At 54.9% G+C, this 17293-nt stretch overlaps 5 protein-coding genes across 5 annotated transcripts; 1 reads left to right on the top strand and 4 right to left on the bottom strand.

The window, feature by feature from the left end:
- Positions 1-366: 366 nt before the first annotated feature.
- VTJ04DRAFT_578 (uncharacterized protein) lies at positions 367-2295 on the bottom strand (the record flags this gene model as incomplete). The annotated part of the gene is made up of 1 exon (XM_069363931.1): positions 367-2295. The coding sequence occupies one exon, from the start codon at positions 2293-2295 to the stop codon at positions 367-369; it is 1929 nt and encodes a 642-aa protein (XP_069223188.1).
- An 802-nt stretch (positions 2296-3097) lies between these two features.
- On the top strand, positions 3098-5606 carry VTJ04DRAFT_577 (uncharacterized protein; the record flags this gene model as incomplete). The annotated part of the gene is made up of 4 exons (XM_069363920.1): positions 3098-3120; positions 3188-3973; positions 4026-4168; positions 4225-5606. 4 exons carry the CDS (start codon positions 3098-3100, stop codon positions 5604-5606), a joined length of 2334 nt encoding a protein of 777 aa, XP_069223187.1.
- Positions 5607-10316: 4710 nt separating this feature from the next.
- On the bottom strand, positions 10317-10777 carry VTJ04DRAFT_576 (uncharacterized protein; the record flags this gene model as incomplete). Its single annotated transcript, XM_069363909.1, has 2 exons — positions 10317-10440; positions 10572-10777. 2 exons carry the CDS (start codon positions 10775-10777, stop codon positions 10317-10319), a joined length of 330 nt encoding a protein of 109 aa, XP_069223186.1.
- Positions 10778-13647: 2870 nt separating this feature from the next.
- On the bottom strand, positions 13648-13980 carry VTJ04DRAFT_575 (uncharacterized protein; the record flags this gene model as incomplete). The annotated part of the gene is made up of 1 exon (XM_069363898.1): positions 13648-13980. The coding sequence occupies one exon, from the start codon at positions 13978-13980 to the stop codon at positions 13648-13650; it is 333 nt and encodes a 110-aa protein (XP_069223185.1).
- Positions 13981-14747: 767 nt separating this feature from the next.
- On the bottom strand, positions 14748-14971 carry VTJ04DRAFT_574 (uncharacterized protein; the record flags this gene model as incomplete). Its single annotated transcript, XM_069363887.1, has 2 exons — positions 14748-14885; positions 14945-14971. 2 exons carry the CDS (start codon positions 14969-14971, stop codon positions 14748-14750), a joined length of 165 nt encoding a protein of 54 aa, XP_069223184.1.
- Between the last annotated feature and the right edge of the window lie 2322 nt (positions 14972-17293).

The following is a 17293-nucleotide window of genomic DNA, read 5'->3' as shown; positions in this document are numbered from 1 at the left end:
GTCGAGTACCTGAGAAATTTTATGCCGTATCAACACTGAGGGAGTCACAGGCTCAACAAGGAACAAAACCCACTGACCGATACTGATGGCTGGCGTTGGTGTTTAAGTCCGGGTCGGTTGTTGGGACGAATGGTCTGGACCGAACCCGACTTGATGGAGCCGAGGTTCGGTTCCTCATGCTTGGAGGCAACTAATTACCCTAACCCTGACATATCCAGCAACCACCTCGGAGCAAACACTCGTGCCATGGCGTCAAGAAGCTTCTCGACATACTGAGTTTCACATTCCATCGGTAGTGGAGTTGTGCCATATATGTAAAGTAATCGGTCCCAGCCATGGACCCGAACTCACAGTATCCCACATAACCTACCGGGACCTTAACTCCTTCTCATGCTGTAGCCAAAAGTTCCTGCAATCCCTATGTCCCCAAAACTCCACCCACCACTCCCCAAAGCTATCTTCCACACCCACGTCCACCTTCACCACCCGTTCATCCCTCTTCAGCCCACACACCACACACGCCTTCGGGGCCGTCGGCACTCCCTTGGCCGTGTTAATCGCCAAACCCACCGCCACCTCAGGCACTCTCAGCTGTGCCGCTCCTGTCGCCTGGTGCGCGGCGTTCACGGCGGCAACGACGGACCTCAGCCGCCCGACGTTACGTTTCCACACGGCTGCCACCTCGGTCGCCTCCCGGTCGTCGTGCGCCGAGTGTGCGCGGTCGATGCTGGCCAGCTTCATCCCCCTCTGCCCGCCGGCGACGGGCGCGGCCGAGATGGACATGTTCTGCGCGAGGAACTTGTCGCGGTGCCAGCGGTGCTTGCGACCCGCAATGATGCGCGCGGCGACAGTGGCGAGCGCAAGATAGCCGCGCAGAAAGTTGAGGGTAGACTCGGCAGCCACGACGCGTTGGTAGGCGGGCGAGGAAGGCGAGAGGGTCAGAAGGGGTTTGAGGAGGGAGGCAGACGCCAGGTCGAGGAGAGAAGGGAAGAGGGAGAGGAGGATAGCCGGTGGAGGAATGTTGGTGGGTGGTGGCCCAGGTTTGTTTTCAGGTGGACCAGCTGGGCCAGGAGCGGTGGCAGTGGTGGTGGCAGTGGTGGTGGGTTTGGCGTCGGTTGCCCAATCTTGCCAGTCCCAGTCAGATGAGGGAGCCGTAGAGGTAGGGGCGGGTTTCGACTGTAATTTAGACTTTTGGTGAGAGGTGGTCGGCTTCGTGTCTGGGATGTCCTTAAACTCGTCCCAAGTGTTGCCAAACCCATCCTCCTCGACGGTTGGCCAAGCCGTTACTGGGGACGCAGATGCCTCATTCGGGTCCTTCGGGAGCTTTGCGATTGGGGTTTTCACCTGGAGTTGCTTCACCTGCTCTGGCTTCCGGTCCTGGAAAGACCCGTACGGAGATATAGGGGCCTCTGGATAAGGGGACCTTGGACCCTCTGGAATAGCAGATAGGTTCGCGGTGAATGATGCATTCGCCAGATTCAATCCCGGAGGTTGCCTTTTTGGCGGCGCTGACGGGGCCGGAGTTGAACCAAGGGACAAGAAGTCAAAAGATGCCGAAGAAGTTGAGGCGATGGGAGGAACAGAAGTGGCCGGTGTCCCTGTTTCAAAGTCCCCAAACTCATCATCGTCGTCCGGGGCATTCTCTGCTTCGAAATCGGCGTCAAACAGCACATTTGGATCTGGGTTGCGGGCAGGCTTCTTGGGTTTCTCTGGCTTGGAGTCCTTTTCCCACGACGGCCGTTGCTGCCAAGGTTCCGGAGTGGATGTGGAGAAGTCCAGGTCCACGAGTTTGTTGGTCATCAAGTCGATCGTGGATGCTCTGGTAACACGAGAGCGGGGGGGTGTGGGAGTTGAGGTAGTAGCCGTCGAGGCTATGGTTTGAGGAGGAGGCGGTGGGGGGGCTGCATCCACAGGATCAACAAAGTCACCCCAGCCATCGTCATCGTCGTTCTGTACTGGCTGCTGCTGGAGAGGAGGGAAGGGTTCACTCCTCTGAGGAGCTCCCTGGGCCCCTAGGTGGCTGAGCTGGGACCATGGATCAGAATGGCTTGGAGGATTGGTCGTGGAGGGCGATGTGAAGAAAGTCGTCTGGCCAGTGCTTGGCGTTGGTTGGTGCCATATTGAAGACGGTTGACTGCTCTGTTGTTGTGTTGCCGGTGTGGTCGGTGACAGGAGGGAAAAGAGATCCTGGGTTGCCGATGTTGAACTGTTCCCCTGGTTCCTGTTGGGCTGTTGCGTTGTCGATGTTGATGTCTGAGACAAATCTCCAAACGCCGCGAAGAGGTCGGCCGACATCCTCAACGTCTAAACGTCTTTCAACCTGTAGATCTGCTGCTGTCTGTATATCTGAATGTGCCGTACAAGGAAGCTGATTTTTTCATGAGCATTTTCATCGGCTCTGCTGTCGGGATGAGGTGGATGTTGATGGTCGGCTGAGACAGGGCTGGAGCCAAGTCAAGATAACCTCATCAATGGTTGGGCTGCCTTGTTTCGCAGTGGAGACCATCCATGGACTCGGGCGTGCAGCCCGGGCCTACACAGTATCTGCAGTGGGGCTTCGCCAAAAGAGCTGCGTGATAAACAGACCAGCTGTAACTAAACTTCAATGCAGCCTTATTTGATAATTGACGAACATTGGACTTGGGCTCGATGTTTCCTCAAGATTTCCCTGAAGGTTCGGAGCCTGAGGATTGTTGGAAGTCGAGAAAACGGCAGACACTTGTCTGGGCTGGACTGCTGTTGCAGCCAAACAGAGGATCCGCGACAGGGTGTTGGCACCCTGGTTCGCCGCAGATGATTGGCTACAATGTTGTTCTTGAAGCCCACTACGACCCCGCCATTGGCGATCGTTCTCGATCCGCTGACAACGGGCGACTCATCGTCAGACAGTGTCCGACTCGGTCTGGCCTATGTGTAGCATCGACGTTGAACAGGTCATCCAAGCAGCATCCTAGGTACTTAGCAACAGCACCGCCATTTCAATCAACTCAAACCATATTAAACACATGAATGCTCCAAGAAGGCCCTCATGACATTGCGTAGACTCCGCTGTTCTACACCCGTTTTAATATCCATTTTTTCTTTTTGATTCATCACCATGAGATCGTTAGCCGAGGCCAAGTATGAATCCAACCCCTCCCTCGATCCGCTTTGTGTCTTTCAACCTCCATGGCTAACCCCGAGCCAGATCGAGATGGGACGAAACCTTCAGGGACGGCTCTACCATCGCCGATCTCCAACGCTCCATCAAGTTCAACGGCCCAAACAGTTCATGTGCAGCCGGCCTGCGCTCCATCTGTTGGAAGGCCTTTCTTCTCTGGCGCAACACACCCCCTGACCAATGGCTCGACCTGACCCGCCAGTCTCGCGCTGCTTATACGGCTCTGTGTGAGCAATATCTAGGATTCATCCGCCATCCAGAACGTCTCACTGCTCTTGCCATCGACCCTCTGGCGGACGATCCCGACTCGCCATGGATCGCCTTGCGCAAGGATGAGGTAGCTCGGGCAGAGATTTTGCAGGACGTCCAACGCCTGCCTGATGACCCCTTCTACCACGAGGACCGCGTTCAAACTCTGATCCTCGATGTCTTGTTCCTCTATTGCAAGCTCAACCCAACGTTAGGAGGTTACCGCCAGGGCATGCATGAGTTGCTGGCTCCATTGGTGTGGGTTTTGGCTCAAGATGCCGTCGACCGCAGCACGGTAGTCACCAGTGATTCAGTTGAGGGGACACTCGCCGAGCTTCTTGATTCGGCTTTCGTTGAGCATGACGCCTTTGCCCTTTTCTCTAAGCTGATGGAGAGCGCCTCGGCCTTCTACGATGTCGGGAGCTCTGCCGGCCCCGATGCTCCTCAGACCATCTCCATTGTGGAACGGAGCAGATACATTCACGAAGTGGCTCTGATGAAGATCGACGAGGAATTAGCAAGTCATTTGCAGAAAATTGAGGTTCTTCCTCAGATATTTGTTATGTGAGCTGCCACTTCCATGCTCTTCTTCACTTTCAGGGGCTAACTCGACCAGTCGATGGACGCGCCTTTTATTTGGGAGGGAGTTTGAGTTTGAGCAACTACTGACGCTTTGGGATACGATATTTGCCCATGATCCTTCTCTTGAGTTGGTCGACCTCATTTGCGTTGCCATGCTCCTGAGGATCCGATGGGCTTGTAGGTCTCCAGTGTCTCTGCACGACTCATTTGGCCGCTGCTGACACCCAAGACAGTGCTCGAAGCCGATCACTCCACTGCTCTTCAGTTGATGCTCAAATACCCAACACCGCTACCTCCGCATGGACCGCATACATTCGTAGACGATGCCTTGTACTTGAAGAGTCACCTCGACTCTGCTGGCGGAGTCACTTTGATCTTCAAGTACACAGGCAAGAGTCCAGCTAACGCAACCTTGACGAGCCCCACGCCAACTCCGCGTACGACAACGCCGTCTTTCCCCAAGTTCAACGGTCTTCGCCCGCGCACCCTCAGCGCCAGGTCGCCTCTGTCCACCTCTGCCCGTATTTTGCAGCAACCAGGTGGTGTCGAAGCACTCCTCCAAGGAGCGGCCAAGAGCATGCTAGAGAAGGGAGAGAAGCTTGGTATTAACCAGGCTGTGCGTGATGTGGTGGGAGAGTTAAAACGCAACATGCAAGAATCGCGCAGCTCGAGCAGAAGTTCCCGTTCTCTCTTTGGCGAAACGCCTCCACCACTGCCTAATCACGCCCTCGCCATTGCGTCAATGGAAAGGAGGAATTTACAGCTCGCCAAAATGCTCGGAGATTCAGTCACAAACCTGAAACAGCTCGTGGCGTCAGGCCTCGACGGCGATAAGGCCAAACACCTAGAAGCCATCGAGATCGCCGCAGCCAAGGTTCAGTTCGTCAAGGCTTGTCTGGAGGATTCTACGCTTGCTCCTCCGGACGACGAGGTCCCATCTCTTGCTACCCTCTCAATGTCAAGCCCCATCGAGGCCAACGCACCAACCGTCGCCCTGGACACCACGCCCGTTGTGACAAGCTCATCTGCCGTGGAAGACGCGCGGACAGCGCTCTCGTCCCCATCCCCATCCGTCTCTTCAGGCAAGGGCAGCAACGCGATTGCCTCGCCTCCACAGCCGAGCTCCCAGCAAAAACCACCAGCCGATGAGGCAGACAAGATGGACACCGACCTCCAGGAAAACGACACCCTTCCACCTCTCCAGTCCGAGCTCCCCGCTTCTCCCCCCTTACCACCCGTGATGACCGAGGTCTTGCCCGACACTCCACCACGCCCTGCCGCGGCACGAACAGAGCAACAACAACAAAAACAGCCATCGCCACAGCGTCCCCAAGGACCGATCCCGGCCCGCTCGACCCTCGCCCAGTCCTCGTTTGCGTGGATGCTCGAGCCGGACACCACGACTTCCTCGCCGCTCAGTCCCCGGCAAAACGCCTCCCCGCTGGCCTCCTCCTCCCCTCGTCGACCCGTCGCCGCGCACAAAAAGCGCGTCAATCCCAGCCGGGAGCGTAACGCGTTCTTGTTTGGAGAGGTCACGGCCGACGGGGCAGCGGATGGCGGCGGGCCGTTGTCGGCGGATCAGATCTTTGGGTTGCAGCCCATGAAGAAGGTGTGAGCTCTGCACGTTCTCTGCTGGCGAAGAGTACTGTGGCTTGGATCAAGTTTGAACCTTTTTTCCTGGGGCATTTTGGAATTTCTACACTTTCTTCCCTTGGTTTCTCTACAAGTTGATGGGATACAAGAAACTTAGGGGTGAATCCGGGGCCGGGAACGTCCACCTATGATCAGTGGCTGGCCATTACTGTGCTCACGGTTTTGCTCATAGCTTTGTGACGAGGGGGCGGCAATAATGACGGTTTATGGGACAGAACTGCTATCCAATTTCGTTGGGGATACCATCAGCTTGGAATGGCGCCTTCTGCTTTGGACTTGGTGGCTTTTTAGTCGAACCTACGCATGTCTCTGTCTCCAACGATGCGGATGAATGAACGAAGATAGACAAATGGCTTGGATGCATGACCGGTAATGCACACAACAAGCTGGGAGGCAAAAGAAATCTCGGGTAGGCGAAGCGACGGTGATTCCGACGCGTCTTCTTTTCTGACTTTGGAAGCTTCTCTTTTTCTTCCTCCCATCATCGTTGGGTATTGCCTTGCCTTAAGTCCGTCCGACTGCGATTTTCTTCTACACACAATCACGCAATCGATCCAAGTTGATACCTGCCTACCTGGTCGTCACGATGTCTCTTTATACCTAGTCTGGCCATACTTCGTCCTGCTGTTGCCGGCGCGGTTGGCAGGCTCGTCCGCCACACTCGTCTGCCACCCAGTTAGGAAGGTCGATCAAGCATGTTGCAGATAGGTATGGGGGTAGGGAAGTTAGTTCGCATCGAACAGCCATCCTCGCCTTCTGTGGAAAAAAGAGTAAGGTGCGTGCTAGTAAAAACGGAGGAGTGGCTTTGCTTGCTGAACGCAGCGACTACGTCCAGACAAACGGAAGGCTCCTCAGGGATGTTGGCTGGACATATCTGCACCTGTCTGGGCAGAATAATGATGTACTCGGCGCCGAGGATACTAGATACTACTACGTACTGCCTAGTTGAGACATGATGAAGTTTTGGTGAGAAAAAAAAAAAAACTTCCTTCACAGGGGATATGCTTGATGGGGAGTAAATGTGATGGATGTCCAGATAGAGTTTTGAGCTAGAGTCACAGACCATGTTTTGGCGGTTGATTCACTTCATCACATTTATGCGTTTCGTCCAAGCAGCAGAGATGGGGGGATCTGATCGCCCACCCGCTTCATGCTCTCCACATGTTTTGTTTGCGATCTCCAGGAGTATTTCTACACAGTATGTCTGTGCTCTTAAACATCTATGAAACCGCTCTGTCATCTGGTTGTTACTTTGGTGTCGTACAGGGGTTTTACACTAGGATCGGCAATCGGTAGATCGTGAGTTTGATGTTGGAGCTTTGTGTGTGGGCGTGGTGAAACACCAAGAACCGCACCACCGGGACGCCACAAACACGTGCGATTTCACCTCAACTTTTCATCCTGCATGTGCATCTGCGTATGCAGAGGGATGGGAGGGTCAAAATCCTGGTGATTGTTGGTGAGTACAAGCTCCGCCTCGTTCTTGGGGCCTGTTTGAGTTAGCGGTGTTGGATGTACGCTATGACTCAAATGTGCGCGGCGCGTCTGGATCGGGAGGTGTGGCTGGCTGGTGGACGATGTCACAGAGAGTCGGGAGAGGTGTTAACGGAGGGTGGGAGGGGGCGTGATGACTTGGCCCCTCAAAGACAGGTGCATGGGGAATCTTGTGGACGAACTTCGTCTCAATCAGGTGTGAGGAATAGGGGTACGAAGTTGTAGGTCGGGCCAATCTCCTCTATCCCGATTGACATACATCGGGGATTAGTAACTAGGGAGACAGCTTTTCAGCCCATCTACTAAGATCCATTGAAAGTAAGGCAAGGCGAGTGGCATAAGGTAGTTTCGTGATACACAATTGGCAATACTTGTCGGTCGTGACTCGGAGCACGAACGTGTCCATGCAAATAAGATAATATGTATTAGTGTTTTGTCTCCCGAATGACATGGACGGGACTCAAGACACGAGCTATCGGCTTACCAACTTGCTAGTTCAATGAAAGGCAAGAATGGCCCGATGCTCTCCGACGGTGATATGTACGATATGCAGTGCGTTGGCTGATTCGGAGGCCCGAGGAGATGCATTCACCAATGACTGCCACGAACCTCGGCCCGAGAGGATACCGAAATATAGACATCAAGAAAACCCGAGGCGTAACAGGAACGTTTATAAAGCCACCGTTACCATCATCGGACTCTTGTGTAACTCAGCATCTGCTGCCAGCGGCAGTAGAACCTGACCCGCAGCCCTCGGACGCGGGGTCCTCCTCTTCGTCTTCAGTCAAGCCACAGAAACACAAACCGCGCAGAGACTCAGTGGTTCATCGAGGTCATGTCATCATTGCACAGACGGGGCTGTTGGAAGAAGCTTAACCAGCATGGCTTGCATATCAAGTGATACAAGCGGGCGGCCACTTCGGCCCGTATAAGTATACCTTCACATTCAGCTGGGAACTGGACGACTTCCTGTGTTCACGCTCCCATTTCGGGGCAAACGCACGTCGTAAACCCGGGAGCAGATGTCGGCAGGTACAACAGCCGGAACACAGAATCAACGGAGACCCGGAGGAGGAACATATGAGCTGCTGAGTGGGCGGTTTCCTTCATTCCCCGAGGCTCTGAAGCACCCGACAGTTCGGGGCACATTTCCCTCCCCCGGACTTTCACATAGTCTTGGTGACACAGGGTATAACTGGTGGCTTGAGGCTACGGAGCTTGCTCGACATCAAGAGATTGAGTCTAACGGAGCCCGGATGAGAGGTCGGACTTACTTCCTGGAGGTTTGTTTGGCACTGGGACGATACATGACTTACTGGGAACACCTTAGGTACACAGCAATTGTCTGACAAAAAATACGTTCTCCATTCCAGCCCTCCTCAAGCAATACGAAGACCGATAGAGTTTTCGTAACGCATATCCTACCGTATCCAAGTCCTTGCTTCAATTTATTCTTTATCTGCTTGTTCAACAAGAGAACAGCACTTGCATACGCCTCCAACTCATAGTCATGTTGGTTGCTACATTCACTCAATCCCGAATCACCGGGTCACTCATTCTCTCTAGCAATAAATAACAAACCTCATCCACAACGCATATGCAAACCGGCGGCGAGGAGCATGTGCCCCGTTCCCGGTCCGTCCCTCTCGTTCCACAACTTGTAGTTACCCAAAAGCGGGCTCGCTCGATCCCGGACACCGCCACGACAAAACAGCGGCCCGATCGGACGGGATTATGTTGGTGTGAGCAAAAATAAAGCTTCCTAGGCATTTACTCCTCCGCACGAGGTGTAGGCACAGTATGTGATGTTGCGGAGTTCTAGCCCCGGAGTCCAGGGCGTTGTGAGCAGGTGTAAGTCAAGTGCAGTCTAGCAACCCCGCCTTTTTTGCTCCTCTGCCCCTTGTCGCCGTTCCGTGCCCGTCCGTGCCCGGCCTTGCGGCGTCCGGAGCAGTTAAGTGCCGGCCAGGGGTCGGGAGCGGTGCCGGGATCGAGGCGGTAAGGTGAGGTGGGGGGAAGGAGGTTTGTTTGTTCAAAAGCGCAAACAAACTTAAGAATACAAACTGTGGAGTATGTACGTAGAAGTACTGTAAGGATGAAGTTGAAAACTGCTAACATGTTGTAAGAGACATGACACTTCCACTGATACTCTGTCGTACCAAATCTCAACGGTTTTGGGAGTCAAGCTTTGATCTTCCGTGCCCCTCACCAGTCAAACCAGGTCTAGACCATGGAACTGTGTCGTTGCCCTAGCTATATCAAACCCGTGATATGACTGGGGCGGCTCTCTCTGGGTCATGTAAGTCCCCCCTTGTTGCGTCGATGCGCCGTTACATTGAGGCGTCCATAGCGGATCCAACACCCGGGACTCCGTCCGTTCGGCGGTTCGTTGGGACGCAGCTGCGGAGGTCATTGCCGCCGTACTCGTATGTGCTTCCTACTCCGTGCCAGAAATTCTTATAGCGTCTGAGTGAAAGTGACTGAACCTAACTACTAGGTTCTGAGGCACTGCTGACATCACGTAGGATTTGCCGACGGCATCCAATGGCACTTGATGATTCATCAACCCGCCCTAAGGTGCAACGTGCTTACAAGTAGTGGTTAGTAGTAGTATCGCCGAGCGCCGAAGGGTGTGTCAAGCTCATGTTTGGTTCATCTCAAAACAAGGGGTTTCGGCACCATGAAAAGATGGTCATGACTATCTCGACAAGTGAGCCCACTCCTCCTCCTTCCAGCTCGGTCAGCATGTATGTACGGCCTTGCACGGCACAGGATCCCCTCATCTCCACTCAGCGTCTACAAAAGCCCTCGTCTGTTTCTCCAGACATACAGTACCGAACCGTGAGCCGTCGTAGTGTAGAGCGCGCCAGGTAGTCAGCACTGTTGGTTCGTTACACCGCAAAAAGTTCCGTCTTTTAATGACAGCCGTTGCGTCCCGCTGTCAATCAATTTTGTTTTATAAAGGCTGTTCCCGCCGTACCATCCCCCCACAACCAACAACACCGACACGGGAAGAGTAGCGACTGGGCAGAATATAATCGCTACGTCGCTGCTAAATGTGGAAGCGGTGATGGCCAGCTCCAGGGACAGGAGCGAGATTGTTGACACGGTCCCAACCAACGGGTGAATACAAACCTTGAGGTGAAGGTGAACCGACACAGCGGAACCGCGTGACGTTTCCTCAGGTTTCGACCGATGCAGCAGCCCCTTGTTTCGTATGGTTGCTCTCGCGAGGTTGCCAGAACTTTTGCCTCAGTGCTGGGCTGCTGGATTGTGACTTGTAGCAGGTGACGATGTGTAGACCGCTGGGACAGACAGTGACAGACGCGGGATGATGGTGGTGATCCAGCTGGGAGAGTCCTGGTAGCGGTTGTTTCATCTCTGTTGCACTCGATGACAGTTGCATCGCAGGTTGATGGTGTCAGTGACAAAGTACCATAGACTAGGGAATCGACCATTGCCTGCAAGATACGACAAGGTCAGCAGCGCAGAAGTGGACAGGTCATGGAATGCGAGATTGGCGATTGAGCGCGAAACCGGCGACGTTGTGTTGACATGGCCGGCCTGGCCTGGCGCACTGTCGCGTCGCGCATCCCGATCCCATATCTCGATGTCGTCCGATCCGGAGTCGCCATCGTGCATCCGCTTGTCCCTTAATTCTCCGACTCAGCTTTACTTCATACGACTTCGCGCTCAGGAACTTTGCTACCGGTCTAACGTCTACGATGCAACGGCGCGACGGGAGTCGTTGGTCGGCGGTCTCAGTCTTCTTTTGGAAGACACACAGACAACCGACGGACCCCCCAAAAAAGGAAACCTTCAGCCCCCAAAGAACATCCCGAAACAGCAGAAACAGACTAGAGTTGTTCCATGGACGTTTTGTTTCCACATGTAGACGAACAGACCCAAAAATCGCCCCAATCCGAAGCGGCCACGACAGAAACAGAGCCCCGGAAGATGGAGCAAACAAGATCCTCCAAAGAGAACGCGCTAGAAGAGCTAGAAGAGGGTTAAGCAAGGGGTCCGTTTCCGGTAGTTTAGCTTCGCTACCCCCGGCCAGCCAGCAAAACAACCCCCGGACAGGACCGACAACCAACCGGCGCCATCCAGGGTCAGGGTCAAGATGCGGCGGCGGCACAGCGAATGGGGGAGGCAGCTGGGGCCGGCCTTGATACCGAACCATGGTTCATTCTTGGTCTGTCCCTGACATTGTTCACCTCTCCAACACCACAGGTGAAACCCGACTTTTTTTTGTGTCAGGATCCGTCCGTCTTGTGATGTGTGTCCCTGCCTGTCCCGCTCCGTCGTCGTCGGGCTCTTCGCGTCTCTCCGCCTCGAAAAGATACGCGAACTGAGCACACGGCACCCACGCGCTTCAAGGGCTTTCCGCAATAGTGGCCGTTTGGTCACCGTTAGTGTTGTATTTCGTCCAAGGGTGGCACGGATGTTTGGGTGGTTCTTTGCGCTGGAGACAGCGTCACGTTGTCTTTCTCCAGGGGCTGGTTTCGGCATTGGCCTGTCTCTTCAGAGCCCATCACCGTCACCAACAAGGAGTTTGTCGGCAAACAAGGGAACGAACCAGAGGCCCAGCCGAACACCATCGACTGCCGGCCTTCCGACGGGGGGGAGGGGGGGGAAGGTGTGCAGCAGGGTTGGTTGTCCCCGAGCGCCGCCTCCGTTCTCCAGGGACACCTCCGGGGTTCCCCGGCGGGGATTGCCGTGATATTGCTTCTTTTTTTTCACTCTCTTTCTCACGTGCCGTGGTGACGTGGATGACTCGTCGGTCGATGTCGATGGCGTCCAACAAACTCGCCATTGCCTGTGTTGTTTGCTTTTGGATGCAATTGTTTTTTTCTAGGTTGCTGATGGTCTTTGAACCGCGGCCGCCACCACGCCACGGCTTCACCCGCACCCAATCTCATTTTCATCCAGGCGAGGCAAAACCCGTGACCATGGCGCTACTGCACCCCAGTGTCGTCACCTGCGGCCAGGAAGGAAAAAACGGTGCATCCCGCACGCCGTCAGGTTCATGGTAGTGGTGGTGGCCGGTCTGGCTGCTGCTGGGTTTGTTATCAGGGCCGTCTGCCCCCCCAAGCAGCGTTAACCACCTAGCGCGGGCGCGGCGGTGGGAGACGTGCGTCAAATGATGGCCGCCACGCAGAAGCTTTGAGTGGGAGGCGATGGATGGAGTCATGGGAAAGTGGGAGAAATACGTGCTGGAAGATGAGAAGAGTGAGGTGATGGCGAGGGATTGCCGTCGTCATCCTGCGTTTCAGCCCAGCCAAAATTGCGGTTGCAACTGATGGCACGGGGTCTTCAGCTCTTCCAGAGCACTTCGGACTGCGTCATCTTTTTCCCCCTCTGCCGAGTCCCCAGAAACTGACCGCTCCTTCGTCGTCGATCTTGGTTCGTGATTCATCAACAGGAGCTATGCTTTTCTCATGTTGTCTCCTCGTCCCGTACTGTGTATAGTGCTAGAGGTAGGTTGTTGTCCATGGCCCCTCCGTTACATTCGGCTCTCACAAAAATCGGTGATAGGTCAGCGGAAGCTCTGGCCATGACCGCCGCCGGTGTGCGACGGTCACATCCACTAGGCTGGAAGTGGGATTTTCGTGTCCCGCCTCTGGCCAGAGCTCTGTACCCCACGAACCAAGCCTGCATCTCACCAATCTGGCTTCTTCTTTCCTCCCCCAAAATCGAGGGGCCTGTGAGAAAAAAAAAGTTGTGCTGCTGCTGCTGCCATTCATATCAACCCCGATGACGATGGCCATCGCGAGGCCAAGCTCGACAAGGGGCCCATCTGCATCGCCGGATCAAGCCACAGATGGATGATGTTACATCCCACGGCGCGCTTTGCTCTGCTTGCGGTCGCTGGCCCTGGTCCTGGGCCTGGTCTGTTCGTCTATGTATACCTACTTCTTCCTGGCTTCCGCCATCCCGAACCTTGACGACCCATAGTGTATACATCCTTACTCATAGGTATCGTCACTATAGTCTGTGTGTTTGCGTCGGCATTGATCAGGCCCGCTGCCGCGTCAGCGAACCATAGCACTACTAGCAGTAACTGTCAGACCGCACGGAGCAGAGACAGGGAAGACGCTTCTTGGTACTTGAATAATGTCCTGGAGGGCATGCACATCGAATACACATTATTCATACATGTAAGCACTGTCTGTACCTGCATATTAGCACACGACAGCTTGGGAGTCTCACCGCACTCGCACAAGCCGTGCGTCTGCTTCTTTGCGTGCTGCTCGTCGTCACCCCGCGTCGAGGCGGCATTGACGACATCCGCTTGACATGGGCTTTGTGGGGTCGTTTCTTCACTCGAAGAGCTTGCTAGACCTTGAAGTGACGCAGGGGAAACGGAGAACCTGCTCCACCTCAAGCTTGTTCGACCCATGGACGAGGTGTGGGATCGTGTTTCTTGTCGGGACTTGTTGTCGATCTCTCGTGAAGATTGCCTTCTTTTCTCTCGCCGGCCTTCCACTTGTCGTCGACATGGAGATAGGTCACCGCCGGGTCGTCGCGATCTCCATCCGCGCCGCTAACTTCCGAGCAGAAAAAGCTGTCCAGCACCAGCGCGGCGGGCGTCGCGGCCACATCCCAAGCGTCTGGTCGATCATGGACCTCCCTTGTTGCGTGCCTTGAAGGTGCAGCAGGAACTTGTTACCCGGTGCGCCACTAGTTCTTGGCCCCCTGGCGGTCCCAAATCCCTGGATCCATCGAACACCTGCGCCGAGTGCGAGGGCTTCGAACCGTCTCCAGCTCCTTCTCATCTCCCCTCGCCCGTCTTCGAGGCTGTTGTTTTCTTGCCAGGGCACCTCGTGCTCGTCACACCGCATGTCTGAGGATCTCGCGATTGCGTTCCCCCCCCGGTTTCCGCAGGTGAGCCCTAGGGGCCTGGCTCGTGCGGCGTGAACCTTGTCCAGCCCTGTTAGGGACAAGCCTGGTGCGGGATTCCATCCAGAAAGGCTTGTGTTGCTGTGTGCCAACCTGGAAGCTCGCTTGCTTCTCGTGGTGAGGGAATTGGGAAATGTCGTCTGGCCAAATCAGTAGTTAAGTCTGTGTATCGTGGGATATCCTGCAGCCCGGATTGGGAACACTCGAAATACTGCACAACTTGCATAACCCATTGCAACACATGCAGATGTGCTTCCCTCTTGGTGTTGTCGGGGTGCGGTCATTCGCACCGCAGAAGGTAGGTAGTTCGTTAGCTAGGGCTTATTGAAGCTTCCCATGGAAGTCCAGCCGGGATGCAGGTCAGCTTCCGGTTCTTCAGGCCCGGGCAGCTTCCGTGGAGGTCAGTCAGGCGTAAGGCGGCACAGCCCGCGGGGTTGGTCTGCGGGGGTCAGGGAGGACCCTTGCCGAGCTCCAAGCCCTGGGCCTGGTCTGGGCAGCATCCACGCCGAGCTCTTGGGAGCTTTGCCCCCGCCGAAGGAAGCTGTTGTTGCTGGTGGACCAAACGACCGGGGGCCTCCGTACCCAGTTATCGAACGTCGTCCAAACTGTTGCCGTTCTGGTCAAGCTGCTGGGAAAACGGACTGCGTGTGGAAGGGTGGTGATGCTTACAGGAAAAGAGACAGTGTTTTTGATGTTCACGATCTGCGATTCACAGGCGGTTGATCGCTCGGGATCGCGCCAATTGCTGGCGGATCGGTCGCAGCGTGACAATGTGCTCCACTGATCGGCTGCTGAAGACAGCCGCGCTGGGAAAAGCCTCGCGGTCCGTTGCAACAGACCTACCGCGCTACACGATGGTGTGGTTAGAGAACAATCGACTGGCGGAGCGTTGCGGATATTACCGACTCGCGACGTGTTCCGTAAGAGACACATGGTTGCGGTACCTTGAAGTAGACGGTTCTCTTTCAACGATCATCTGGTCGCGGACCTTCACAGGAGTCCTGGCTCTTGAAGGTGGGTTCGAACGGGTTCTTTTCACCTCTCCCATCGTCCTCGGCGAGTCAGTTACACTAGCGACCAACAGCTTCATTTTGGAATTGGTACAGAGTGGAATCACCTTGGGAGCGTTAGCTTGAGTTCCCGGGCGTTCTTCCCTTGCAGAAGACGTGGACGTGCAAAACGGTCCAGGGGCACAAACGGCGAAACCTGCAATGAGGCGCCACACATCGCCAAGCCTTTTGTTATCAGCGACCGATGATAGACTCTTGGAATATCACAGGCGGGAGGTCTGGTGGGATGGATGAGCTTTCACTTAAAGCCCTCTACGACGGCGGGATGCTTGGGACACTCTAGAAGTATCAGCGGTATCAATCGAACTCGTCAGTCGGTGGCGGTTAAAATGGGGGATGCCGAGGTGAATTTCGTTGGACGCGAAAAAGGATGCGATCCCTTGGCGTGAATTTTACTGTGAATGTTCTGCTTGCCGATCAATCCAGGCGCAAGGAGATTGTCGACGAAAGGACACGCTTGTTGCCGTAGCATTCGCTGCCGTCTGTCAGGTCAGCTCTGACAATTAACATTGACGCCCTGTCCAGGGTCAGCATGTCATAACTTCATACGAAAGCGAAGTGGTGGAACCCGAGTAGGCGGCCTTCCTGAGCTGTTGCTTATAGTGGTGTAATGTAATATATCTTCCGCCTTGAGCTGGATGTTGATAGTACCCTAGAAGGTTCTTGAGCATATCCAGGGCCGAGTGATGTCAACTCTCACCAATTGCCGTCGATCAAAAAGTGACCTGGATATCCTCAGGCTGCAGCTGTTGTTTGGAATAGACAAAACCTGATGTCACGCGCGACATTGAACCCAGGCTTGGAACAATGTTGACATGCTCGATTGGGGGGGGGGACGCCCGTGGGAACCCAACAGACGGGTCTGCCGATGAATGGGCGGCAACTGCTGCAGGGGCCGAGCCCAGACAAGAGCCTCGATGAGACCTTGCGTGCATCATTGGGAACCATTCTCGACACGCAGGGGCCGCGGATGGTAGTTTTCATCTCCCATGAACCAACAACCCAGCAGCGTATCGAGGGAATCCTTGGGAGAATTCTCATCCTCAGGGACCATCTGCATCTGTTGAGCGTCGAGGGCCAAGATGATAAGAGCGATAATTGGAAGAAATGAAGACGGGTGCCTTTGTGCGTACGAGACAGAAAATGGCGCGAGGGATCGATGCGTCCCGCGAAAAAAAATACACCACTTGCCTTCCTTGGTCAGTATGAAGTACGTTGCCCCAAACCGAGTCCGGGGTTGGTCGTGCTCCGCAACGATATCCGGGTGATATTGCTAGGTTGACAAGCGGAGTTCAGACCAACATCAGAAGTAGCTCCGACGGGCGGACCAGTCCAACGGTATCCTGTAGGATCACACAGTTGGCTCCATCTCCTTGTTGGAGGTGCGTCTGACGGTCGGTTGAACAGGAAGAGATGGCCGACTTCCACCCGGTGGTCTCTTTGAGTTGTTTGTTGGGCAGATGGAAGGCGGCTGGTAAATGGAAGCAGGCGGGCCGACCCTCGCATTGCCACAGCCTTGAGCTGCGAACACACTGCGGCCCGATGTGTGTACATACAGAAGCCAACAACCGGGAATGAGGCTGTTGTTTGATGGTGATGTTGGGTGTTTCCGGGGCTGGGAGGATGCCTGAACCTGGACAAGGTCCAGGCGTTGGTCGGCGCACAAAACCGATTCGAGCTCATAATCCGGTACTTACGGGCATGACCGTGCGTGTGATGAGGTGATGAATTGGTGGTCAAGGCCGCTGCCTAGCATCATGTCGAGTGAGGAAATGGCCTTGACCTTGAGTGCGATACCACCGTTGTTAAGGGTGGAACACACTGACATCCCCAGTGGAATGTTCTTTTGCGCTGTTGGCCATGTCAAGCCAGCGTTAGCGTCTCGATCGACCTTGCCAAGCCGGCGGCTTGACGGTTCGTGGGGTTCCATTGTGGCGCACCCAAGGACACATCGACGTTACCTTGACCGACGGCATGTAGGGCCGATATGTCGATGTCTTGCAGCTCTGTTCCAAATTCGTTCAGCCTCTCGTCAATCAATTTAGCCGGCTCACCCTGGGGTTTTGAAATGTACTTCGGAGTTAAAGGAGGGAAATTTCATTTTTCGACTTGGGGTTGAGAGCTAAACATAGAGAGGTCAGGTCAAGACGGGTCGATGAGTGGCTTGAGAGCAAAATCGGTTTGT

Source organism: Mycothermus thermophilus, assembly GCF_041956435.1.
Source record: "Mycothermus thermophilus strain CBS 625.91 unplaced genomic scaffold VTJ04scaffold_1, whole genome shotgun sequence".
Taxonomy (NCBI): domain Eukaryota; kingdom Fungi; phylum Ascomycota; class Sordariomycetes; order Sordariales; family Chaetomiaceae; genus Mycothermus; species Mycothermus thermophilus.
Note: the sequence above shows the minus strand (reverse complement) of the source record. Positions and strands in the feature narration are given on the sequence as shown.